This window comes from Diadema antillarum, unplaced genomic scaffold (genome assembly GCF_040938485.1).
Source record: "Diadema antillarum isolate AM-2024a unplaced genomic scaffold, OU_Dant_1.0 seq00000798_RagTag, whole genome shotgun sequence".
NCBI classification, from domain to species: Eukaryota; Metazoa; Echinodermata; class Echinoidea; order Diadematoida; family Diadematidae; genus Diadema; species Diadema antillarum.
Genome location: NW_027271682.1, coordinates 4107449 through 4135092, shown reverse-complemented (window position 1 = coordinate 4135092; position 27644 = coordinate 4107449). Strand labels below are relative to the sequence as shown.

At 38.3% G+C, this 27644-nt stretch overlaps 1 protein-coding gene across 1 annotated transcript in view; it reads right to left on the bottom strand.

The window, feature by feature from the left end:
- Positions 1–2884: 2884 nt before the first annotated feature.
- LOC139739446 (S-adenosylmethionine-dependent methyltransferase Rv2258c-like) overlaps positions 2885–27644 on the bottom strand; it is a 60959-nt gene continuing 36199 nt past the window's right edge. Inside the window, exons 2-4 of the mRNA XM_071650057.1 lie at positions 13314–13519; positions 7873–7995; positions 2885–3450 (exon numbers count right to left, since the gene is read on the bottom strand). Of these exons, the coding sequence (XP_071506158.1) occupies positions 2885–3450; positions 7873–7995; positions 13314–13519 (895 nt within the window). The remainder of the gene's footprint in view (positions 3451–7872; positions 7996–13313; positions 13520–27644) is intronic.

Below are 27644 nucleotides of genomic sequence, written 5' to 3'. Positions count from 1 at the left end.
GCCTTCTAAATTCTGGAACAAATTTTATTTCGTGTGTCTCTTCACTGATCAATGCATTTGTATGAGTATACTGACACATGTTGTAGATTCTCGTTCGGTGTAGTATTTGTAACATTAGAATCTAGCAGTAAACCTGCAAATCTTATAACAATTCTGCTTATATGTAATATATGATATGATTGTGTTAGTCCATTTGTTGCAGCATTAATTGAATTTGTATTCTTTCGTACAAACTTTCTTGACTCGGAAATAAAACACGTCAAACGCCATATGCCAAAGAAGAGATTAAGTTTGATACAGATGGATCTCCTTTTATTTGGTGTCATTGTATACAGTTTCCAAAGTCAGAGCCGACATGCTAGGGGAAATTCAGAGGAATGAGGACTCTAGATCGTGGTGGGTGGCAGATAAAAATGGAGCTCGTTACACTTCCAATTCACACCTTCCGATGGCAAACATGTCACACCATTCCATTTGAGGTAAAAACAGTAATAGTATTTACATCAGAAATCACCATTCTATTTTGTCAGGCATGCAAAGACGCCATCAGCGTTCACAAAATGAAAACGATATTTTGGGATCATTCTCTGTGTGTTGTTTGGTCTCACTGCACATATCATGTAAAGTTTTCTATATAAACCGTCATCTTTATATTTCTGCGACAGCCGTCCGTTCGCTATCCCAGATTTCTGCTCCGTCTACGTTCTGCTCTATTAGGAAAACTGCATCTTGAATTACATCCAAAAATCCAGACCAAGTGTACCAAGTTTGGCACAAGCTTGTTCTTTTGATACCGAATTTAAGTAGTAGAGGTTACAGAGTGGTGCCTAATGTAGTAGTAATAGTAGTTAACGCGGTGATGATAGTGACTTTAGTCGTGAATGCTTGCAAAAAAAAAATCTTACATAATGATGATATATATATATATATAATGCGCAAATGACAACACATCTGCATTTTTACCGACATCGTAAATAATGTAATTGGTATATGGGATTAACTTTGAAATATGGAACAGGCTATCTGCAGAAATAGCTAAAAGCCAGATTATGTAATGTCTGCCTCCTAGAGGAATTGTCTTATTTCAAAAGCAGTATCGCTCCAAGGATCTGTCGAGCACTCTAATGCAGCTGCATTTTCATAACCACAAGTGGGCAATTACTTTTAATTGTCATAATGATTCTGAATCTATTAAATAAAAACAATAAATATCATTATTACTATGTAAAGTTCGTGAAACCTCTAATCTCTTTACTTTCGCCTCTTAAAAAGAAACTCAATATCATACACCACACATGGGTCAATACTCCACGACAATAAGACGACATTTAATATTTGATGTGAACAAGCTAGATGATATTACAGTGTATCGTCCTGAAAACGGATGCAAGTTTTGCATTAAAAAAGCTCATTTTCATGTTTTTCTGTCCTCAAACAAAAATGTGATTGACTCATCCTGGGTATGAGAAGATAATGGAAGAATTGAAAGCTTTGAATACAGTATGATAGATGTTGGACGCGACAACGGTCAATTAAAAAGAAATGACAATTTAAACTTGCTACCTTTTGACATTTTTATACAAACTAACGCTGACTGCATGATGTTGAATTCTTAGCAAGATCAGGCAGTCATAATTTCTACTAGAGGTGTGAAGAGCGATGTCAATGACAGCCTGTTGTACCAACGACAATCGCTATCTACAGCTCTTGATATTAGGTAAAAACCAACATCTATTTTTCAAAAGTCTAGTATATACCTATTTACACTTCTTTATTTACAATAATCGTTGCATCGCGCAAGTCAATTGAGCTCACTCTATCTGGTTGAACATATCAGTGAATACAACGTCACGCACCTTCGTTCAGGTGCCACCGGAATAGAACAAAACTCCCTTCAAATAAGATTCTGGTCAAAGGAATCATACTCCACATGAACTACTTCAAGTGTCAAACTAGAAGATTATGCAGTGCAGATTATAATAGTATGATACAATGTGGTTAAATAAAACATAATATATTTTTTTTTGTAACATCAAAGAGAGCCTGCAAGATGGCATGTCTATTTTGAAACATATATACAATTTGTTATAAAAATATGTTATCTATTCTTACCGTTAAATAAATTAAAATTTCAAGTACGATTTAAATGCTTTGCAAGTAATAGAATACATATTTTTTCACAACGATAAGGTTGGCAAGGAAACTTCTACCAATTTAAAATCTAAAAAAAAAGTATTTTCTTCAAGATTGTTTGAAATAAGTATGAATACAGTTGTCCACTTTGGAAACCGATAGACTTCCTTGTTAGGTTGGATCTTTGGAAGTTGATTTCTTTGCATGACTGTATAGTCAACCCTAAAACAACGACATTTTCATATCATAACAGGTGAATTACAAAATCTTTATCAGCATGATTCCAAACCTTCTCAATCAAACCATAAACATTGTAGGGACAAGATTTGTTTGTTTAGATTGTGTGTGTGTGTGTGTGTGTGTGTGTGTGTGTGTGTGTGTGGTCAATTGAAAGTTCTTCATTATTCATTCATCAATTTGATCAGTTTTTGAAACATCGTGATGGTTACATAATAAAGTCTAGGCAATCTCGCTTGATTTGAAAGCAATACATTTGAATACAAGTATGAAAAGAATACCTCTCGGATACGTCTTCGTTTCGTTTTAAACAAAACAACGTTATGTGATCGACGAAGAGACAAAAGCAAATCAGCTAAAAAGTACAATGTAGTGTGAATCATGCTGCTGAGAGAGGGAAGAGAGAGACAGACGGAGAGAGAGAAAGAGAGAAGGAAATAGAATATAGAGCAGTTTTGTAGAGAATACACAGGGAGAAAGAGGTCGATATTATTTGCGGACTGTTTTTCTTCAGTTAGTCTTTCTTCTTCTTTCCTGTGATGACGACGTTGAATCTGTCTTTGGACGGCTTCATGGTGATGTCACCAAACCCGTGCTGTTTGAGCATCTCTGACGCGTTTTCCTTGCCCCACATCGTGCCGAGGCCCGGGCCGCCAAAGAACATCGACACCGGCGTGCAGTGCAGCATGCTGATGACGTAGCCGTCGATGGCACGGGGGTTGCCGATGTTTTTGTGAGGCGAGCTGTGGACGTTGACTTCCATCATCATGAGGATGCCGTCGTCCACCATGACGCGCTGCGTCTCGCGGAGCACGGTCTCGGGTCGTGGCATGTCGTGGAACGCGTCGTAGAAGGTGACGAGGTGGAATGTGTTGGACCACGTGTCCGGCAGCGACGAGGCGTCCTGCACCATGAAGCGGCAGTTGGTGAGGCTGAGGCGCGACGCTTCAGCCCTCGCCTCGCCGATCGCCTCCTGCGAGATGTCGAGACCGTAAAAGGTGGAATCGGGGAAGCGCTGAGCCATAAGCATGGTCGCGTGTCCCTGGCCACATCCAAGATCCAGCACAGATACTCCGGATTCTGGAGAAGAAGGAGAGAAAGAGAGAGAGAGAGAAAAAAAAGGCAGCAAAAGCCGCAAGTGAGTTTGAGTTTATAGGTAACACCATAATATGATCGGTGTCTCTGTACGTGACCGCACCCCACAATGTTGGAAGGGTGCTGATACGGAATGAACTCATGATATCCTAAGCATTTGAGGTTGGGGTTTCCCGTAATGACAATATCAGCACCTAACCCTCTGGGATGAAATTTTGTCCGCAGACTGCCGGTAAAGTTTATCATCGCCTCGCTTCAAAGACTTTTAAAAACTCTTTCTTCCTTGATATGTAGAAAATGAAAAAATCATACGAACATTTTCGATCATTTGTCATGCTACCTTTCATTCAGGCAGGGGCTGAACGGGCAAAGGATATGATGGCTGCGTTTACATTCGAAATTCAGTATACTCTTTTTCTTTCCCCCGAAACATTTCTCCAACCCATTATTCTTATGTATACCTCATCCTGTTAAAGCAGCGACAGGTTTGGCAAATGCAGTATACGCATTGACTCGCCCAATCTTTTGTTTGTTTGTTTGTTTGTTATTTCATCCAAATATCAAATCATAACAACGCATTGTATGTAGGCTGCATACTATTCAGAATATTTTGATCGCAACATTATCATTCAATGATGCCTTGGCACTGATCGCCATGGGAGTCCTAGGTAACACACTGATGGTATCGATATCCACTTAACCTTTAAGGCTTCGAACAGAAGATACACTTCACTTGGGTCATCAGTGTAAGTTGTCGGTGTGAAAAGGGAACACCGACTTCCTCTGAAGTAATTATCACTCTAACATGAAGCAGTACCAAAGATTCACGGTGAACACGTCCTACGATTAATGTCAGATAAGTACATCACTGAAGATGAGAACCGAGCTACTTGTGGAGAGCGGATGCTGCTCCTTGATGGCGAGACGCAAACTGCGTTGTAGGCGAAATCACGTGACATGTGTCGAAACAGCCGATAGAATTCTTTCATATGCAATTACTTTCACATGCTAACGATTGTGCACCCTCTGTCTTTGACCTTTCGAAGCTGTGAGTAATGTCGTGGGGAAAAATATTCCTCGCTTACAGCTCTGATGATGAGTCTATTGCTGAATTAGTCTTCTGTTACAACCACACAGCATCAAGCACTGAAGACATTTGATTTGACCTTCACACCCTCCCCACTCATTCGTACGTTCTTCGGATATCTCAGACAGCGGCTGCTGGTATCCAAATTCAAGCCGCATTCGATGTATGACAAGAAGAGCAATGGCCGATGGCTCTGATCATTACAGCAAAGCGCAGCATGAAATGGCCTCGCAATCGCCCTGAGCGAAACAAAATGGTTGCAAAGAGAATATCCGTGTAATCACCTTACCATAGGAGATGGTTGCAGCCAATGACAGTACCAAATGCTGCAGCGGGCAACATATAACTTAACCCTCTGCACCCCACACTGAGTACCTGTCCATACGTTTGTGTATTAAATTTGTGCACATCTGGAATATTGGAACAGAGAGGGTTAAACAACCCCCAAAGATTTGCGCATGCATTCACTGTTTCAGCTGACAGTACACGATTGTTCGTATAGTACAGGCCCATTTGAAATCTTCGTCAGTGATGTCGAGTGATGGTGAGGTGTTGGTATTAGCCCGCTCCATACTGGATTCTGAAATCTCCATAGACTTAATACACAGGCCACTAGGTTCCCTTACGGAACGAGTTAAGGAGATCACTAGCGAGAGTTTCTTCCTCCCCGACAAAGTTGTAGAGTTAAGCCAGTTGCACATTTTCTTAGTGCCATTAGAGCGTGAGGAACTTGTGATCGATACAGTTTATCGATGCAGCCTTTTGATGGTTATGGTTTGAGTGATTGAAAGTAAGAGAAACCGATTAGCTCTCCAGTCGTGCATATCATAACAAACTCTTCCCATGTGAATGTTTTATGAGTTGGTTCGCTGAATAGCCTTTCAACTCCGTTCATACATACAGGATATAAAGTGCAGAATTTGAAAGCCACGCGACATCCTAATAAAATATTGAACATTGAACATAGGAATATCGAAACGTATAAAGAAAAAGATGCTCTGAGTTTCGCTACAACTGGCGGAATGATCAACCTACGCGCTGCTCGTTCTCTTTATATTGATTGATTCACCCCTTACTTTTCTTTTCTTTTTTAAATCTTCCTTTCATTGTATGGAGTTTGTTTTTTTTTTTTTTTTGCCAGTTACAGTTACAAATGGATATTAAGTATTCAAGGAGAGTAAAAGATATATAGCAATTTCTAGTCTTGACAAAACTGTTCACGATGTGATAACTTATCACTGGAAGTTAGCGATATTGCATGAAGTCTATAGTCATAAACAAGAGTAGAAAGTACATTGTAATACAGAAGGCCGCCAACATATTAGTAAGGCTTGACTTGTGAGGTCCTGTGGGGACCCAAAAAATAAGCGAACAAAATACTTAGGTGTTGGATAATTGATAAAGCAAAAGTTCGAACGTTTCATGAAGCTCATCTTCAGGTACGCCTACATGTATGTATTTTAACTCATGCGACATTGAACAGGAGTGTTTTATTGAGGGCGTTGCGCACAATAATAACCCAATTTACTTCCTCACCGGCTGGCTTTATCGAACACTTACCCTCTACTAGATGCTAACCAGTACCAAAAATTATCATTGAGGTCATTGCCTATACCTAATGTATATTGCTGGATAATTGGTGTACATCTAGCCAATAACCAGGTCAAGCAAAATACATCTCGCTTTATCACATCTATCGCTAAATCATGACGTAATACATGTACTTCCAATAACCAGGTTAAGCAAAATACATGTCGCTTCATCACACCTTTCTCTAAAATTATGACGTAATACTTGGCAATGGAGGGCTATACGATCACAACAATTATTTTCAACGCTCCAGCGCTCGTTTCTGATTAGTCAAATTCGTAATTAGATTGACTGCTTGGCAGTTAAATGCGCAGTCCGCCGTTGTCGGGTGTGAACACGCCATTCGATGAGCGGACTTAACGCCATAAACACTTGTTGAAGGTGAAATCGGCACACGCATCTTGCAACACAATTTCCATACATTCAATGATAAGTGCCGACACGCTCTGATATTACGGTTATGGTAACACACAGGGGCCGTGCCCAGTTTTAAAGGCTATAACTGACGCATGCTGCACGTCATTTGATACAGGAAATTAAATTGTAAGTCTCGGCTGATCTTTGATTTCGAGCCTTGGATGTTGTTTACATGAATTCGCAAAATCTTTACTGGTGATTTTTTTTTTAAAGCTTATGTAGAGGAGCAAATTGTATGAAGGAGATTTTCAAACAACCTTAATCAAAGCGGGAGCATATTTCAGGATGTATTTTGAACTTTCGCCTGGGGTGGATGGAGTCCTTATATTATGAATTACGTGACCATTGGTGACTACGTAGAAGGTCCATACATTCGCTGCATCAGTATGCAATCCACGTCAGTAAATTACAGTGATTACGTGTATGCATATGACGTGTCTCCACAACTGTAATTAATACATAATATATCTACAGTATAGGTACATGAGCAGATGAGGAGATGTCACAATTTAAGATGAGATGAGTTGGTGTTTCATGCATGAATTTACGTTAAACATGTAAATATATCACTCATCTATATATGTGAATGTTTGTGTGTGTGTCTGTGTGTGGGTCTGTGTATGTTCGTGTGTATTCAAAAGGAAACAACAGTTACATATGTACTAAAGATTAAAATTACGCTCTTATAGAGAAATTCTGCTTAGGCCTATGTTCAAATTAACTGTGAAAAAGAAATGGATCAGTCAAACAAAACGAGACGAAAGATTCATTAAAATCTGACACAGCGAATTTTAATAATTCAAGATGCACTCCCTGGAAGACATTCCCATCGGTATTTCAATTGAAAAAAAAAAAAAGAAATCAAAAGAATGACTTCTTTGTCAATGATTTTACATCCATACGAACGAATTTCTCCTTGACAGACTATAGTCATTGTTGTCAAATTATTGCACGTCTAGAATAATTTGATGCAATGAATTATAATTTCTACTTGAAGAATGCATTATTATTTATAGTACAAGGACATTTATTTTTGAAACAGCTCGTTAGTTAGTCAATTGAAGACGTGTGAGGCCATGTAAAGATCAATTAATCTGCTTCGCATTGGAAAACTCCGTAAAGTTTTTTTTTTCTGATTTTAATAAAACTGTGACTGTTTTTTTGTGTGTGTGTGAGTGTGTTTGTTTGTTTGTTTGTTTGTTTGTTGGTTGGTTGGTTGGTTGGTTGGTTGGTTGGTTGGTTGGTTGGTTGGTTGATTGTAATGGACTTTCATCATTTATGAAGGGTTGCTTGAGATGAGGCTGTAGACTTACCAAGGAGTTCTTCCAGACCGCCAATAGATGGGATCATATCCTGAATCAAACAGTTGTCATGCATCTTCCGTGACATGTGGTCCATAAAACTGTGGAACCTGGGATACTGGGAGTATGGAACGCCTGCAGAACAAAACCAAAACATAGAAAAGAATGGACAGAAGTTGTTATTTAATAAATCTTGACAAGTTTTGAATTAAAACCACCCAGACCAATATTGCCCTCTCTCCTTTTAGACCGACATACTCTTGGAATTGTTGTTCTGTAACACATTCTTGAGGCACAAAGATGGGTTTTGGTTACACGATATTTCAAACAGAATGTCCTTTTTGAGCAAAGAAACACCCTATGTCATCCCTTGTGCCTCGCACCTATGCAGCAACTGTGAACTGAGTGTAAAATTTGATTTCGAAGAATATTGACTACAAGATTCTGGTCCTGTGTAATGCTATTGGCTCTTTCTCATTGTGATATCATCATCGGTTGATTAATTATCAGATAAATTATATTTGTACAATTCCCATTGTGTGTCTCGGTACACAACGATTACCGACCTTGTGAATCATTTCTTACCATAGCAGGATAAGTTGGATAGATCCGCTTCCAACGCTTCACATTCTCACTGCACAAAGAGGGAGTATTTTGACCAGAATAAGAGCTTAACCATCTCTTCATCTTCAACCTTATATTGACTAAGTCAACATGAATCAATAGACGGATGCACGTCACGAGTTCAACACCCACGAGTCATACAGCCCACGAGCTCGACACTAGGCGAATAACTAAGGCCCATGAATGCGACAGTGAGCAAACAAGGCCCACGAGTCCAACACTTGGCAAAAAAAAAGCCCATGAGACTGACATTGCGTACATTTAGCCCCGTGATGTAATGAGTGTCGGACTCGTGGGCCTTTTTTGCCTAGTATAAGACTCGTGGGCCTTTTTTGCCTATAGTGTCGGACTCATGGGCCTTATCTGCTTGGTGTCGAGCTCATGCGCTGCATGACTCATGGGCTGCATGCTTCATGGACTTTTTTTTCAATGTAGGAGCTCATTGGCCGTAATATTTGTTGGTGTCGTGCGTACAACCAAGGAGGTACAACTCATGATTTCAGGAAGAAAAACTGGAACGAAGAATTTGTAATGGAATTCGTTGTGTAAATGTCATTTCCTATGTCATGGAAGTGAAATTTGAAATCATTCTTGAGTAGTAGATATTGAGCAGGAAAAAAGAGAACTTGACGCGAACTTGTAATTTTACAGGCAAAATGGACTCATGCCTACAAAAAAAAAGAGAAAAATGATTGTGTATTATTTTGGTCATGAAAAAATCTTGGCTGGGAGTTTCCAAAGGCCACTTGGATACTTCATGAAAATTTGATACAACGTGTGATGGAGACTTATTTATAGTTTCTGGTTCTTATTGACATGAAAAGAAGGTGTGGAAAAGATATGCTTCATATCACAGAGGTTGAAGGATAGACAGACCAAGACCCCATTTCATAAAAGTTGCTATGATAGCAACTAACGCTGGAATGACAAATGTCATGGTAACGACAAGAATCAAGCCTCCTGATTGGATGTTGTCACTGCAATCTGCTATCCTAACATCTTTTGTGAAACGGGGCCGTCTCGGATCCTCAAGGAAGTAAGTCTTTTAACTTTGATTTTTTTTTTTACTTAAATCAGGAAGCTTACTTAATAAATGTTTACTGTTGCATACTATAATATTTATGAGTCTTGTTGATGTGGAAGGAGTCGAAAAAAACTGTAAACTGCAAACATTTTCTACGCCATGTGTGGCGAGGAAGTCACTCAATCAACCTAAATTAGGATTACCACGAGGCATTGCAATAATTGGAAAACAGCCACTTGCCAACTAAGAATGCGACGACACATTTTGATGAAACGGAATTTGTTCAGAAACTATGAAAACGCCGGATGTGGTTTTTTGTGGTGCTACAGCATGAAATTACTGGAAGCGCAAGTCACGCAGTCGTATGCGCTGCAATATGTTGCATCTGTTTTGTTTTATTCTCTATTTCTTTCTCTCTCTCCCTCCCAGGGCTTTGACATCGTACCATTTAAACTTGTGGTATTCAGTGCTCTAGCTTTTCAGCTTGTTTTGTAGCTTCCCTCCCCGATCTAGACGCATTGCACGTGACGACGGGAGAAAAAAAAAGCCTTTTGAATTTATGAATATTATCAGGAATGAAAGAGGGAAGTGGACTCGGTGTTAAAACGATTAAAAAGAAATTAGCTGTCGGCGAACAATGATGACCTCGTGCCCACGTAAATGCGATAAATTCGTCATCCCAAAAATGTCGTATAACAAGACAAAACTATAAATGGACGGTTACGAACGCCGTCAGCTCTCCGCAGCCTTACGGCATTCCAACTCTATGACATTTTCGTTTGCTGCATGTCAAAGCGAAATAATTACTTGACACAGAACCGATTAAAAACTAACTATGGTGCAAAAGAGGAAAACGGCACTCCACCCCCGCACGCGTCCACCAGCTCTTTATGGCGTCATCTCCGTATTGCTGCGGAGATGATAGTGATTACTATTACGCAGAGCAACTATCCTGATGGTTCAATTACGTCTGTGCTTGAGTGGTATCGTCCCTGAATTTCTTTTTTTTCCCGCAGTGCAATAAGTTTGACGCAAACTCTCGCCTTTCACTTCAACAGAAAAAGAAATATCGACAATGCAAAACCGTCCACGAAATGATTGTTCGGATAAGAAATCTCCCAATGCAACACGTTTGATGCAACAGACAACTCACTCATATAAAGTTATATACATTATATTATATTATATTATATTATATTATATTATATTATATTATATTATATCATATCATATTATATCATATTATATTATATTATATCATATCATATTATATTATATTATAATACATTATATTATATTATATTATATTGTATCATATTATGTTACATTATATTATATTATACTATACTATGTTATATTATAGTACATTAAATTATAACGTCGGTTGACAATGATAAGGGTGTAAAGTTGCCACTAAAGCCAGTGTTCGAGGCACTTAACACCCTTATCATTCTCAACCAACGATATTATGTCAGTTACGATCCCTCATACTTCTGGTTGACAGTGAAGTCACTATGTCCATCACGATCTGTAATTAATCTTGATGGAAGGGAAGGTAATGGCGTATTAATAGTCACAGACGTTTGGCGTTGATCTCCGGGATAAAAATAACGTACGAAGGTTGTTGCTGCTCAGTAACCATTGGCATTTCTCACGGCAAGGAAGGTGTTGCCACGAACACTTCAGGGTGAGAACAGTTACTATCGAATCGCACCCATTGCTTACTCATCATCATTAAAAACACCCCCAAAAATCCATACCACGCGGCGTATGATATCGCTGCTCTATCACTCGATGGAGAAGAGTCGCCAAAGTGCTTAACCTGTCTCTGTGCCCGCGATCACCGATCGCGATCACACGCGATCACTTTCGAGAGAGAGAGAGAAAAAAAAAAGACTACAGATAAACTGTCCCATGATGAATTTACAACTTGAGAAGCATTTCCGTGGAAGGAAGAAAACACAAACACAAGAATATTGTTCTGTGCTTGCAAGCTCATGCATTTTCCTTCACATTTAGTTAAGAATTCTTTGTAAAGATACTACATGTATTTGCATCGAATATTTGCTATAGAAGCTGTGAAAACTGGATTATAACACGATTTGGTCGAAAACAAAGAAAATGTACAGTTCATTTGGAAATATTCGTTTGTTTAATTGTGTGTTTGTTTCATTTTTTGTTCCATCTGAGAAGACGACTGGATAGCCCATATTCAGCTGCACTAGCTAGTCTTCCATGGGGTCCAGTTGGATGTGTGGTAGGACCACTTCACCGGATTATGCACTCTGCGCTTCGCGATGAATGAATGAAGCGGAATCTTTTACGTGTATGAGGTGTGACTCTCTCACACACAGGACCTCCATTCCATGTCCTGTCCAAGGGACAAGGGGGTAATAACGAGAGTACTGGAGAAACACACATTCTATTGTTAAGAGATTTTGCTTTTGAAGTTCGATGGCGTCTAAAATGTAAAAGTTTGCTCACTTACTTGTACACAAAGTAAGTTGATTGAGTTGACCTCTTGCGTTTAAATGCTTATAAAAATAAAGTGGAAAAGTATGATGACTGTAATAACTTTATGACTAGACATCATTATTGCAATGGCTACGATGTTAGGTGACTTAATAACACTGGCCATATTTGCTCAAATTGTGTGGAGATAGAAACAGAAATAGAGATAGATTTATAAATATAGAGATTTTCATCATTTCCTTAAAATTTAACACGTGTCAATTCAAATGGCAATAACAGGATGACTTTTCAACGTACATATTTTCAACAAGCAACCATTCCCAACTTCTACGTTCCTCTGAATAAACTGTTCGAATTGAATGTTGTTTTTTTATTCAGTTTGTAGTAATGGGATTTATTTGTTGTTGTTGCATTGATTGTTAATTCATTTGTTTGTTGATTTCATTTCTGCATTGTTTTCTCCACAAATATGCCCACAAATATCACGATGAAATAGAATAAAAATAAAAATCACACAATGAAGAAACAAAAGCCTTCCCGATCCGATCACATTTTATTCCCAATTGCTTGGTATAGGACTTTATTAATACTTGCAAGAGAAATTAGATATATATTTATTCCAGTCTCGTCATATCCTAGTCTCGTCACCAAGGTACGCTGGTTCGTAAAACCTTGTAATGCCCGTAAAGCTTAAATCTGCAAATGACATTGACTATTATTGGTGATAATTAATGTCAAACTTTAGATAATGTGCCCACTCATTAGTTGGGGAATCATATCTATTTCGTAATGAAAATGCTCCCTAGACTCGTGCTCTGTCTGCCAGTCAATTCCATCGTTTAAAGGCTCAATGCCGTGTAAATGTCACGTAATGACCATGGAGTTTGACGTTGTTAAAGGTTCATTTCATGAAGGGTAAAGTGGATGGAAATCTGACGATAAAATTGTCCTCTCGACTGCTTTAATGTGTGCCCCACCCCCCCCCCCCCGTCTGCTTCACGTACACCTACACATACACACACACACACACACACACACACACACACACACACAATATATATATATATATATATATATATATATATATATATTGTATATATATATATTGAATTGAAGTAAAAAATTAAGAATATTAGATAGCATTTAGGCCAATCACATTTTGTACTTTTTATTTTTGGATTTTTTGTTGTTGTCTTTGGTGTTTTTTTATTTGTTTTGTTTGTGGGTTATTTCATTGTTGTTGTTGTTGTTGTCGTTCTCGCTTTTTTTTCTTTCCCGTCTTTGTCCATATTTTGTCCTTTTTTAATTGTTTTTGTTTTCTATACACACACACCTTTTGGTCCGTCTTCCTTGAAGCAGCTGAGCACAGAGTCGTAGGCCTGACATAGCATCGGGACGAGGCCGCTGAATGCCACGATGTTGCACGGTCCGTTGGTAAGAAACGGCCGCCTGGACTCCGGCACGAAGTACGTTTGGTCATCGGGATTCATCTCAATAATGCTGGCAACCACCATAGACCCTAGCCACTCCCGGACGTACCTGTGAAGCAAATAAAAATATATATGATAGAGAACGAAAATAAACTAAGGGCTCGATTGTATCCAGCACAGTCCGTGCGTCTTGGTACCTGATCGCGCGACGTCCAATAACACCTTTTCAAACAACTTGGGCTCTACATGGACAAAGGTAGTAAAGTTCTCTTTTCTTTCATGGCCAGTGTCAGATATATCTCTACGCTGGAGTCACTGTCCTTTGTGGAGCTCAAGAAAACAGAAATGTTGGAACTGTTTGTGCACCTGCTTGTAGCTATCATGCATGTTTTCACCCTTAAAGAGTGTTTATTTCCATTCTCTCCACCCAAGTTCAGTCCTGACATGATATTGATACTGTTGTCTTTCACATGTTTTCACAGGCGACCAAGATGGCGCTCGGAAGCTTTGGCGGGCTCAGTATTTCACTCAGCGGCAACTTTGGCGCGATTAAAGTTTGGAATGTTGAGCAGGTTCAACGCCCCATCGGCCCACCATGTCGCTCCGTCTCTCTCCTTCGTCTTCTCCTCGCAGAATTACTTCAGTTAACCCCTGCGTTCAGAAATATCTCTGTGTGTTTTCTTGATAGAGTAGTGGGCGTTGCATAAATATCGGAATTTGTTGCCATTGCGCTGACAGGCGATTGGTTCTGATATTAGCGGCACACTTCGTGTGCGGTATCAGGGGTGAACCACTAGCTCTACTGGAAGATTTAAACAAGTTTGCGCACGCACATCAGGAAAGTGATACCTAAAAAGACAGTGTGTGACAGTTGATGAATTGTATATTACCTTACTTAAGAGTTAACTTTGTAATCATACACGCATGGCGTCGTTTCCTCAATAACACAGACAAATGAAATACCGACTCCTAATACGCGAGCACGTGTAGACTGTAAGATTGACTCTTCTCGAAAGTGCCAACATCCTGCATCACTTTAAAGGAATAGAATATTCATTAAAAAAAGAATATATATATATATACATATATATATATATATATATATATATACATATATATATATATATATATATATATATATATACATATACATATATATATATATATATATACATATATACACATATGTATATATATGTGTGTGTGTGTCTGTGTATGTGTGTGTGTGTGTGTGTGTGTGTTTGTTTGTTTGCGCCTGTATTTTTTATGACATTACGTATAGCAAGGCCTACAAAAAAGCGGCGACTGCTTACACCTGTATTGACCAGTTGTTCTCTACAATTTCAGAGAAATAAGACATAAGTAAGAAATGAAGGTGTTTGAAAATGTTTGATTAGAATGAAAAAAAAGAAAGACTTCACCATTATCAAGAGAGTGAGCAATATTTTATTTATTATGCTTGATGAATACAATCACTCGAGGAAATCACCTGTCGTAAGAAACCGTTGCAGGCATAATGCACCAGCGCACACTGTATGACTCCAAATGAAGCCATTGAGAGGTCTGGCATCAGTTAAAGCATTTCACTTTAGGGTAGCCTTCACTGCACATTCAATTAATAGAAGGCAGAAAGGTGGAGGGAAGTGGCTGCTTATTGTCAAGGTAGAGTGCAACCACGGTCGGAAAACGCCACGTACATTTTGGATAATGAGGCGGAAGTAAGTTGGAAAGAAACGTTATGGAAGAAAAAAAAAACTATCCTGCAATTTGCCTTTAGATGTTACGGATTTTATAGTACTGTCATTAATGTGTGATATCTAAACAGAGACTTTCATTGATTCAAAAGCCTATGGTGTCGATCAAAGAGCGATGTTGTTCCTTTTGTAGGCCGCCCAAGGTGGATATTTTTCGTCACCTTCCGCCCCTCCCTGCCCCCACCCCATCACGGTCTGTTGGAATGAAGTGTCGGTCGTCACCCGTCCCATGCCGGGTACCGGCGTGTTTGGAGAACAAACTCGACCATATCCGTTGTTTGTTCGCAGGGCAAGCGTCGAGTTGCTGGAGCTATGCGGAGCACATCCCAGCGGCAAATCCCTGGGCCCTCGGAAGCAGGTAAGTGTAGCCTGAAAGAGGTACATGGAACTGGCCCCACTTTCACCGCTCGTGCGGGTTTGGAATGCAAACCTCGACTGTTTAAAGGTTCATGTCCTTGACAGTCCGCATCAATATTACTTACACACCAATGTCATAGGCTCTTAGACGGCTATTTCCTTCATTTTTATGTGCTTGACTACGAAATTATGTAACAACTTCAGGTGTAACAAGGAATTCTTTGACAAAGAAAAAGAAGATTTTCAAAACAAATTGTACGTAATGATAATCATGCATGAAGACTTGGATTTTCCTTTTTCTAAGTAAATATGTATTTCGGGAAGTTCTTAAATACGGCAATTTAAACCTTTACAACGTTTACAGCTTTGACATCAACAGCGACAGCTAGACAAGAACAAATCGGAGACCAACATCCGATTTGTTGTTGTCCAGCTGTCGGATGGCAGTATGTCTGTATGTATGAGAAAAAAAAAATGTTTAAAGAAGCTGCATATCAAATTATATATATTTTCTATTTATGCATACATGTAGGCCTACATGTGTCATTCAAACTTATAGGAGACTTATCCTTGAGCATTACAATGCAGTAAAGTTTAGTCAAGCTTTGGGTTTAAAGGCGCCACAGGTGCAACAAAGAGTTCTGGTGGAATAATCGTCGCCTTGCCAATACAAAATTAGCTTCTCTTGATTCTTCTGTTTGATTAACTGTACCCAATTTGTGCTGACATCCATTATTTGCATTCCCCCTTTGTTTTCTGCATTTAAATGGTACATGTGATTTAAGATGAAAAAAAAAATCGCCGTCTTTAACGGTAACCCGTCTACCAAAAAAAAAAAAAATATCATATTGATCGACAGTATGTCGAATTGATGAGATTAACAAAGTGTCTGACTAGGGACTAGTGAGAACAATTATTAATCCCTGAAGGACTACCTACTTATAATGTCAATTATAGCAAGGTCATGGGAAAACATTAACTAAGCGTCGACCGCCCTCAAGGGCGTGGACAAATGAATATCAAGGTACTCACGGCATGGCCGTGTTCGTCCATGCAATTTGCGTTATGCCCTCGGATCCATATGAATCAAACGTCACCAGAGGGTGTTGGAGAATGGCGTCGGGGTGGTATAGGAAGTTTGAAATGGCGCTCATTGTCACAACTTGCGCATGGCAAGCACGCATCACTTGACCTTGACAGGGGGAAATGCTACAAATATTCCAGCCAAGGCTGACATTGCTTGAGTCATCCAGACCCCCCCCCCCCCCATCCAACCCCCAACTCCTGAAAAAGAGGACTGTTTGGATTATCTGAGTAAAAGGACTACGCACACAAAACTTAAAACATTACTAAAACAGTCAAAGAGTTTTGGGTGCTTGTTTTCTTTAATTCCGCTTTCGTTCCTGCCAAGACATGTTTGTCTATTTTTTTTTTAATTCTCCATTTCACATTAAAAGATACACAGAGCATTATAAAAATCATACATTAATCAAAGATGGATTACAAAATGGATAGATTGCCCATTTCGGATAATAATTCTGTTCTTCCATGCGGTCCAATACACATAAATGCTGAAAATTATGACATAGATAATAAAATATGTATTCAAACATACACACAAATGAAACATACTTCACCCCAGAACTCAAACTGAAAACAGTAAAAATAAAATAAATCAATTTATCAATATGTATATCAAATATTACCCACACCCAAACACCCCAACCCTTTATCATTTACTCTGACACTATTCCCTTTAAAAATGACAAATCAATGCTTTTTTGTCAACCACAGACTTAACTTACACACTATACTATAGGATATTATTGCACGTCATTTTAAAATTCAATAATTTAACTGCATACTTAAAGAGTTAAATGTATTGTTTACCATTTGCAGATGAAACAAAAACCCAGTTTTAGTGCTTCAAAATGGTTATAAACAGTGACCTAGGGATAAAAATAACCAGTGTAAAAAGTTATTCAGTATAATCAATGTTAAGCATTGTTAAATATACAAAATGTGAACAATTGTTATGATAAAATTGCTTCCAGACTAATTAACTTACATTTTAGGCTTTATCGCAAAATTTTATGTGGTAGGATGTTTTTTTATACAACTGACCTACACATATGCATTAAATGTGATAACTAGAACATTTTTTATATCACTGCTCCCAACGGTAAACAGTACCTTTAGGGAAATCAAACATCTACATACATAATTATGATATCATTATCTAATTCCATATTTAACACATAAATACTTGCTATAATTCAGTCTAATTTACGGAATATCAAAAACAGCCTATGCATCTGAAATGCATGTCGACCTGCGTCCAGCAACGATACTCCCAACAACATCCTACACGCTGCGAAACGAACTTCCAAATACGCCCTATGCACCCCATAATAGCCGTCACACCATCCTTTCCCAAATAACTTGGACACGCCCACAGAAAGACCCTCTAAATATTGCTTTCTCATGGAAGTGTATTTGAAAATTGCAAAATATCATCACATACTTGCCACTGCCGTGGCTGGTTTTTTTTTTCTTCTAAAGTTGGTGTGAATGAATAGTTAGCTATACAGAAAGAAAAAAAAATCAAAATATGAGGGTTTTTTTCACTCATACTTTACTTGTTTGTATTTGAAGAGTTGTCGGGGGTCTGTTTACGACCCACGTTAGCTTTCTTAACCTTTGATTCCCGTAACCTTTGAACATATTAGACCAATAAGGAGAAGGGTGAAGAATGGTATGTGCTTGTTAAAGATGCCAAGTTTCAATGTAATCCTATAATCCCTTCCTGGCGATGACTAAAAAAGATTTCAACTCCTGTCTTTCGTTACGCGTTCAACGCAGGGGTGAGTCAATGTGCTTCAAAACCAATTTTCTTGAGAGTAACATTTCCTGAGGTTCGACATCCTCTATGTCCTTCCTGAAGTGAAGTTTCCCTCACTAATATAATGGCATTCCCTTAGCAGTTAAGCTAAGAATAGTTGTCATGTCTATCCACGTTTTTATTTCTTTGGTGCAACCACAAAACTATATCACCAGAAACAAAAAAAAAAAACCAAAAAAAAAAAAAAAAAAACAATCCTCAAAAGTCCATACTATTACAGGATGAATATAGACAAAACAGAATCAAAAGCAGATTTATTAGGTCATGTAATATTCCAACCTAATGACCTAACAACATCCAGAGTAGGTTCCATGTAAGAAATTCTTCAGTATGAATGAGACATCTTGATTATTTTCTGCAATCCGAATTCTGTGTTGATGGGATGGTTATACATACCGAGTAGCCTCTGTTGCAGATTTTGTGGTATTAAAATATATCTTCTGTCATGCTATCACTGTATTTCTATGGATGCATACATTCCATACATTCACAAGGTTAACCAATCTCCAAGGAAACCTCCTGCAAGCTCTGATGTCATATTGTATAATCTTTCCCTAGGGAAACATGCATTCAAGAGAATAGGGGTATATTACATAAAACCGAGTACTTCATGTTCTCGAAAGTGCTTCACTGTGTGCAATATATACAAACAAAACGACTTCAAGTTATCAAGCACGTAACCTTGATGGTAATCGAAGCACATACATTCCAAGGCAAAGGGCGTGTTAAACTCCTCGGACCCTATAAATAACACCGCTGCCTCTGATCCGAGTTTTCCTTCTATGTTTAGTTGCGGTAAGGTTGTTTCATGATCTTCCTTTATTATTTCATGTGGAATGATGATAATGTACTGATACGTAATCATGCACTATCATGTTTCTGACTAAGATTAATTGATCACAGACGTGTACTGCTTGATTACAACATTTATCAGTGACCATCTGCGTATGAACGTAGATAAAACAGACCTCGGTCGTCGTAGGGTTTATCTAAAGTTTAACGAACGGATGTGCGACCCGGTAGCCATATCTTTACATTTTGCTCTAAGAACGGGTAGCAGAGATAAATGAGGACTACAACGAATAATCTCACCTTCTACATCTCACCGATTACAACACGTGGACTCGCTTTTGAACTTTTCTTTGGAATCCCCAAGGAGGGTGTTTTGTCATTGCTGTTGTTGTTGTTGTTGTTGCTGCTGCTGTTAGAAATTTCTAAACTTCTACTAGATTATAATTATCCGCTATAATTGCCTATGTGTGAGAGAGTAAATAAATGCATTTTTAACGATACATGAATGAATGAATAATGAATAACGAATAGATAGATTCATATAAATTATTAAAGAGAAATAAGCATATTAATCAATAAATTTATCAGTATTACATGTACGATAATGTCTACAATTGCTCTCAAAGAGAATTGGCCATACGTATTGAAGGGGAGGGCTGACATTGAGATTATTTTTGGAATATGATCCACACTCTTTACACCCTTGTGTAAACATGAACTTAAGTAGTAACCATAGATATTATCGTCTTTTAGTGTACTAATGCAAATAATTCTCCAGTTTTCCACTCTTTTTATAGGTTATTACTTTATTTTGGTCAGATTATACTTCGATCTTGTTATAATAAATGTTTGTTTTATCTCACTAACATGTAATAGACCTCCTAGCCTAGTAAAAGTATACAGCAAAGTCACGCGAGTGGCGCGTAAAACAATGTTGAATGCATGTGGTCGTTACATTATAGGTCACTAATTAATATGTATGAAGCTACTACAGAAATACGTGATCAGATAGATGAAGTATCACGCGTTACAATGCCTACAAAAAGTTTTGTAAACTGCAAAAGGTACAAGAACGCTGTGTTCACCACTTCTTCGTCTTCTTTTGGGGGTAATGGCTTCTTAGAATATTGCGAGATGTTTGATAAGGATTTGAGATGCTGATGTCGAATTAGCCTGCCATTAGCCATTACGTCATAGAACTAACTGTTCTGAAAATCGTGTATTTGGAGATTCCTCTCAAAAGTTATCTCAGTAACTTTTACCTATTTATCGTGTGTATGTACAAAACAGGTATACACCATCAGGGACATCACGCTTGGGACATGGAACACCTTTGACTACGCCACTTCGCAAGACAGTGTGGCTCTCAAACATGGCAATCAGATAATCCAATTTTAAAGCATTTGTATGAGAAATCACTTTATATATCTTTGCATATATGCATATAAAATAATACATGTAATAAATATAAAATATGTGAATCATATAATGTAAATAATTTAATTGTTGGGTCAAGTGATGCCATTTTACGTAAGCTGCAAGGAGGCACTGATTGTAGTCAAGATAACACCAAGTGAACTAGGTAATTATATTCTAAATAGATATTATAAAATGACAGAAATGACTGTAAACATATGATAATTGATAAAAGATGAAATCAAAGATCAAATCAACCACTAAATATGCATTAATAGGAAGAGAATATTTCATAAAATGATAACGATCAGATAGTGCTAGATTATGATGGCAATGATACAAAAATGAAAGTTTCTTGTTTGATAGAAATGTCTACATAAACATTATATTAGTTGTCATAAAACAATCAAGGTGCTGGTTTAAATGTGAAATTATGCCCGGATGCATAATTCTGCCAACGGTGGCAACTCTGTGCCTGTATTACTCAATATTGTATAATTATGTCTGCTTCATTACTAGTCTCACTATCAAGCCCTTCATCAAGCGGCTTGATTATTATGGAAATATTGGCAACAGCCTAGCGATACGACTTTTAAAGGAGTTTCGGTTGCAAATAGTGACTTAAAATGACCAAAGCTTATAAATGTTATTGTTAAGCAAACCTATAGGTCAGTGCATCCTAACCTGATCTTACACATTATACGCTCGTGGTATATCCCTATGTCGTGAAAAGAAATTGTAATCCAATTCCATGACCATATTTTACATACGAACAGTAAAACCTTCTTATCATACTAGTTGTGCCGTCTCTATTAAATCAAAACTGAAGATAAAGTTGTATTACGTTTTAATGCACTTGTTACTTGTCACCAAGAAGGTGATATCACCTTGTTTGCACCAATTTGTGAGGATTTTCGCATACAATGATGATGAGGGCTCCCTGCTCCTTGTAATGTCATTTTGTTACATTCTTTACAATCTTTGTTCGCTAATTTTGATTTCTAATCAAGCAGTCCGCTCTACACAACCTCATTGTAACACTGCCTGAATTCCCCCACCTCTAAACAAATCAGAATAGTGCTGATTCATTATAAACCACATGATTTCACCCCTTGCGGAGTTCGAGAAGCTTCGTTTGAATGTCAACCCTGCGGAATGTTGCCGAGAAATGAATCGACTGAATTCATTGAAGACGAAGATGTTTTACCTATTTCCTTTCTAAACTCATTTCATTTGACCTTTTTCCAAACCCTTTGGACCCTTTGAGACTGATCGTTCTATTTAGAATATCCTTGAAAATCAATAAAAACAACCCAGCAAATTTGGGAGTAGTAGACGCCAAACAGCGAGATGACTAAACACCGATTCTGGGAAACTGTCTATTCGACATGTCTTAGAAAGTCAGTTGATGCATGCCTCCGCGGCCTAGTAATATCGACTGTGCCCCTTTTTTATCACGAAGAATGCCGCATGAATCAAGCTTAGAAAGGAGAAAGTGGTTCGATCTATCTATGAAAGGAAAATGCCTGAAGGTTATACACGATGCTCATCCGTCGTAGCACCGGCTGACTTGCCGGCGGTCAAGGGGCCCTTGAACCTCATCCCTTTTTTCCGCTATGCACAGCGCCGTGGGCGCTATATATACACACTACGCCAGCGCCAAGCTATAGACTTGCACACAATCGTATTATGTTAGTTCCTCCTTTTTCCTCAGTAGCGAGAATGAGTACTTGCCCCACAAAATATAATTTTACATGAACTTGAAAATAGGAGCATTTAATACAAATATATCGTGCTTAGTTTTCTTTTTCTCTGTCTTTCTTTCTGTTTGTCTTTCTCTCCCTCTCTCACTATATATATATATATATATATATATATATATATATATATATTTTTTTTTTTCATATTATTTGAAAGAAAAAATGTGAAAAATCTGAATCAAATTTGCATTATTACGCCATATGATTGAAATGGAAAGAATAATGAAGTTAAATGGACTGTACTCGTCATTTCATGCCATCCACGCTAATTGCACTCCATGCAATCTTTGAGTAATATAGATTAATGTTCGACTGATATTCTGAAAAAGCAAGATATGTAGACGGACTCAGACTGAGTGAAACTAGATAATAGGAACTTCACTTTCTCTACTCATGATAGGAAAGAAAGCAAAAAAGAAAGCAAAACAGAAAGCGAGCATCTCCTATTATGCTCTTCATTCGTGACTGACATTTGATTACAATGTAATGTCAGTTGCATCACATGAATCAAACAGTTTGTAACAGGTTGTAACATTATTACTGATCCCCGTCAAAACAATGAAAATCTCCTCTGCTGACACGACGACTTGCACAGGACAATTAGAAGATTTTTTTTTTCATTTACTATAGAGTTTCTATTCTTTTAGAAATTTATATATCTAATTTTTTTTTTAGTTCACTGCCGTAAGAGTCCCTTAATGTTCTAAAGATTTTCTCGAGATTTATTTATCAAAAGAAGAAAAAAAAGGCTGTGAAACTGACTGAATGAAATGAAAAGATTTTATCTTCTTATTTTTTTTTTGCTTTTATTCTTGTTTTTTGTGTGTTTTTGCTTTTGTTTTTCTTTTCGTTTGACTTTGCTTGGTTTGGTTTTGGTTTTCTTTTTTCTTTCTTTTTGCTCTTGGCGAAATATTAAGTTTAGGACCTACAGCTTCTCTCATGAAAGGTGTACGTGCTTTAATGGGTTAATTCATTTCAGGCATAATTTGTCGCGATGAATATATTAGTAAGTATTTCATATGTGTAACGCACATACAAACAAACGTACACGCACACACACACACACACACACACACACACCCACACACACGCACACGCATACACTCACACAATATCCGTCGATGCTAACAGCTCTATGTAGAACAAGCCATCAACAGAGATGGGTGAATCGTCGGTCACAATGTACTAGAAAACATCAGACACCGGGTGCATTATCATCATTTTTCCCCCTCGCATTCAAGCTCCTGCTCTCGATGGCCGTAATGATCGTCGGGGCATTAGGCGATTTCGTCTCGTTCGCATTCTCATCCAGACATGTTTTGCTCGGGGACAGAAAAGAGAAACTAGTTCTATTTGAGGCGCACTTGAACTCGTTTTGGCGCGAACCCAATCTCCGCACATCCAGAGACCGTCTGCGGGCCACAACGCGAAAGAACATACGGCGGGGGGAGAGAGGGGAGTCATGTCTGGGAGCTCTTGGCCTTTTTTACATCTTTCACAGCAGAGCGTGGCTGTAGGTAGCTATGTAGAAATGAAAGGAAATGAAAATGGCCATATTATGCGTCTATCTGACGTTTCATCAAAATGAGAACGGCGCTCCTCTGTAATAGCATTAAGGAATATAATTAAGTTTAATTTGGGCAAACTTCCAGAGCGATGACAGGACGTCTAATCTTTTTTTTTTTTTTGATGAATTTAGAAAAAAAAATGAGATCATAACGAAAACATTCTCTAGATTGGGGAAAGATGGCATCCCTCGATCTTTACTTTAATACACGCGCATGATTTAATGATAAAACAGGTTGGCTACCACGGTTGTCTAGTATCAAGAGACAATTTCTTCTGTCTGGCGGGAAAAAAATGCAGTGTGTAGCATAATGATATTTGTCATCATCAGTCCCTACGCGAAGTAAAGACATCGGCTGCGTGGCTTTTACTTGAGACAATAACCATCTCCACTGGCGTAGATCGATCTTCACCTGGATGCCCCAAGTGACAGGTGAAATCCACACTGAGTAGCACTTCCTAAATTTCGAATATGCTACGTGTGGATATAATGACCACTCCAAGGTGTAATGTCAACCCCGACAAGGTATACCCGCCCACGGAAACCTTACTCGCAGTGTCGCGTACCCCGAGCCAAGGGGCGGGAAGTGCAGGAGCATCCGGGTCGTATCAGGTGCGCTTTATGGGATATGTCCGTCGAATTCGCGACCGACACATCGATTCCTAAAGCTGGACTTGACGATGTCAATGCCTCCTCATAGTTTGCACTTCTGAAGAAGAACAAGACAAGTTTGAAACAGCAAAACCAACCGGATGGCCGCCAGGACACTGCACCTTGAAAGTGCTTCTGGTAGTCAGTAGTTGCACTGACGAGTAGCTAAAACTTTGCGTTCGGCCTTAGACAGATAAATTATTAACCTGCCCTATGAAAGCCAGACTAGTTGATGTGATTTCGCGTAACGTGTGTGTTACTATGAATGGGATTTTCGTCAAGTAGCCGTACTCAAGTTCGCAGAAAAGGGAAAATGCATAATAGAGACAAACTTTTTACTGTATCAATAGTAGAAAAGTTGCAGCAAACAGCAATGCCAAATTAGCATATTGTAATTCTATTAGATGCAATATTGCTGCTCAAGTCACTGATGTCTCGTTAGTATTAACATGATGCTGATAATTAAATTGATCACATGTCTTAGAATTCTATGGCATAAGTATAATTTACATATAGAATAAGTGTTTCCAACATCAGGATAGTATATCAATGTAGTGACATGGAATATAAGACACGATTTTGCTCTTAGATTTGAATATTCCTCAGACCTTACAGTTATTCTGCTGATTAACTATATCTGAGTGATTAGCCATCAATCCAGCGCCCGAGGAATCATGGAGTAGAGTACAGACGGACAAACAGACAGGCATATAAAGAGAGATGGTGGGGGGGGGGGGGGGGAGGAGAGATGGGGAGTAGAAGGGCGGAAGGTGGGCGGGCAGACCTCGATCTGAGGGACAGTGACTAGGTCGAGGCGAACTCTTGGGCTCATTTTGTCTGTTCCCGCCATTCTGCCTTCGTGTCTGCCCCGAGTGCGTTGACCGCGATCTTGAGACGACGGAGGCGGCAGCCTGGCAGCCTCGCAGCCAGGCACCGTACGCGCAAAGTCTCTTCCCCAAGCTTGCCCGAGGTGATATAGTTATTTACCGAAGAGAGGATCTACCATCGCTCGAACTCTCGCAGACCCTCATTATACGATGTTCTGACATGTACTCGTAATTCGTAGCTATGGAGTCATCTCGCGCTCACCCTGAGGTTCACCTAGAATTATTTTCGAGTTTGTTAAGAACGGTCACATAAGGCGACATTCAATAAATGTCAAATTGAAGTCAACAAGCGACACGGAAATATTTCTCAAAAAGTGAGTGCATCACAGTGAAGTTGAACTTTAGATTTCAATGCCAATATTCAAGTTGACTTTAATGAAACAGACAAACAAAATGACAAAGAGTTCACAAGTATCGGATAGAAGATGAGAAAGTTGATGAATCTAAGACGCAAAATTGGAAGAAACAATGATGTCATCGAATCAAAACGCTCCAAATGGTTTGTAGACAAAACACGGTAAAAATCAATCATCAAAATCGTAATTTGCCCATTACAAACTCTCTTCCCCTAAAAGCCATCGTTGATACATCTTGTAGTTTATAACAAGACTGATGCAATGCTTTTATGTAAAGGATTTGTTCTACTCCTACCGATATCATACTAAAAAAAGAAGTGAATTTCATGAAGATATATGAATACATCCCATTGATAGACTTGTGAAGTAAGGACTTCACCTCTTCTGCCAATTTGAATACGTGTTTACTGTTATCAATACAAAATGGTAAAATTACAATTACCTGTCTTGGTTTAGTTATGATCTGAAAAAAATATATATCATTTTATTCCTCTGATTATCTATAGCTGTAGCAACCTTAAGCACGGGGTGGGATTAGGTTTACTCTTTATGCTATAAAATGTCCATTAAATTTTCAGCCAACGTGCTTCCCCACCAGTGCCAGACTATTCAGACCATGGACAAGCAATAGTTGTAGTCGATGGCCATCCGAGAACAAGTGAATGCTATAGCTTTGGAAATCACATAAACAATGAAAACTGTAATCAGTATACGATACATAGGGTCAACAGGCACAAACAGTGTTAATGTCCCGATTGGGTGAAAGCATTTTAAACATGACCGCTTGCCTTGTGCTGGGTGACATGATTTACAGTACTCGGGCGGAGGTGAGAAAACATGGAACCTATTCATAGAGAAAATTCAACCCTGTTATTATGTTGCTTTGTATGAAAACATAAATATCGGAGAAGCACATCAGTGGAGATTTGGGTAAAAATCGGTCAATCAAAAAGTTGTAAAACTGTCAAAGTTTAGAGAGTAGGACAAATTGGCAACTCCGTGTGACGTAGATGTTAAATAGGTCTCCATTTGGTTTGTACACTAAACTGGCCCTACAGTATTTTCCGGAGAAAAAAATATCTTCAGATCTAGTCTCGGTATATGATGAAAGTAATACGTCTTTGCGTGTTTTCTTCATCGGAAAAGTTTAGCCTGTGCAAAAAAAAAAAAAAAAAAAAAAAATTTAGAAAACGACAATAAGTGAAGTTTGGTCTACAAAAGAGATGAAATCATATTCATCACCTAGCTTACGTAGAGTTGCAACTTTGTCTTATACTCTCTACTACTTCTATGATTTACAACCTTTTTATGTGTCCCTTTTCCCCCAAATTTTCACTGAAATAAAACTTTTCTGATTTTTCTGTTTTCATACAAAGCAAGATGATATATCAGGATGGAATTTTCTGTCAAAGGGATTGTACAGTTTCAATTGAGATGGGGTTTGATGTTTCCAACTTTTTTAATGATTTTTTTTTAGATAAAAAGAAAACTCTATGAATAAGTATGAAAGAGCATATAATTCAAAAAGGAATTCAAGGTTTATTTGATGAAATTGGTTTTGAAATGGCTGAGATATCCAAAACAAAGCAATACGAATAAAAGGTGGGACCAACCTTCAATTTGATCTCTTTGTTTTACTCTGTTTTTTGATATCTCAGCCATTTCAAAACGATTTTAATCAAATAAACTTTGAATTTCTCTTTAATAGAATTTTTAGCAGTAATAGAAGTTGTAAATATGACCCGCATCAACAGCTTGACTGTATATGAGCAATCTTAAACTTATTTTAATA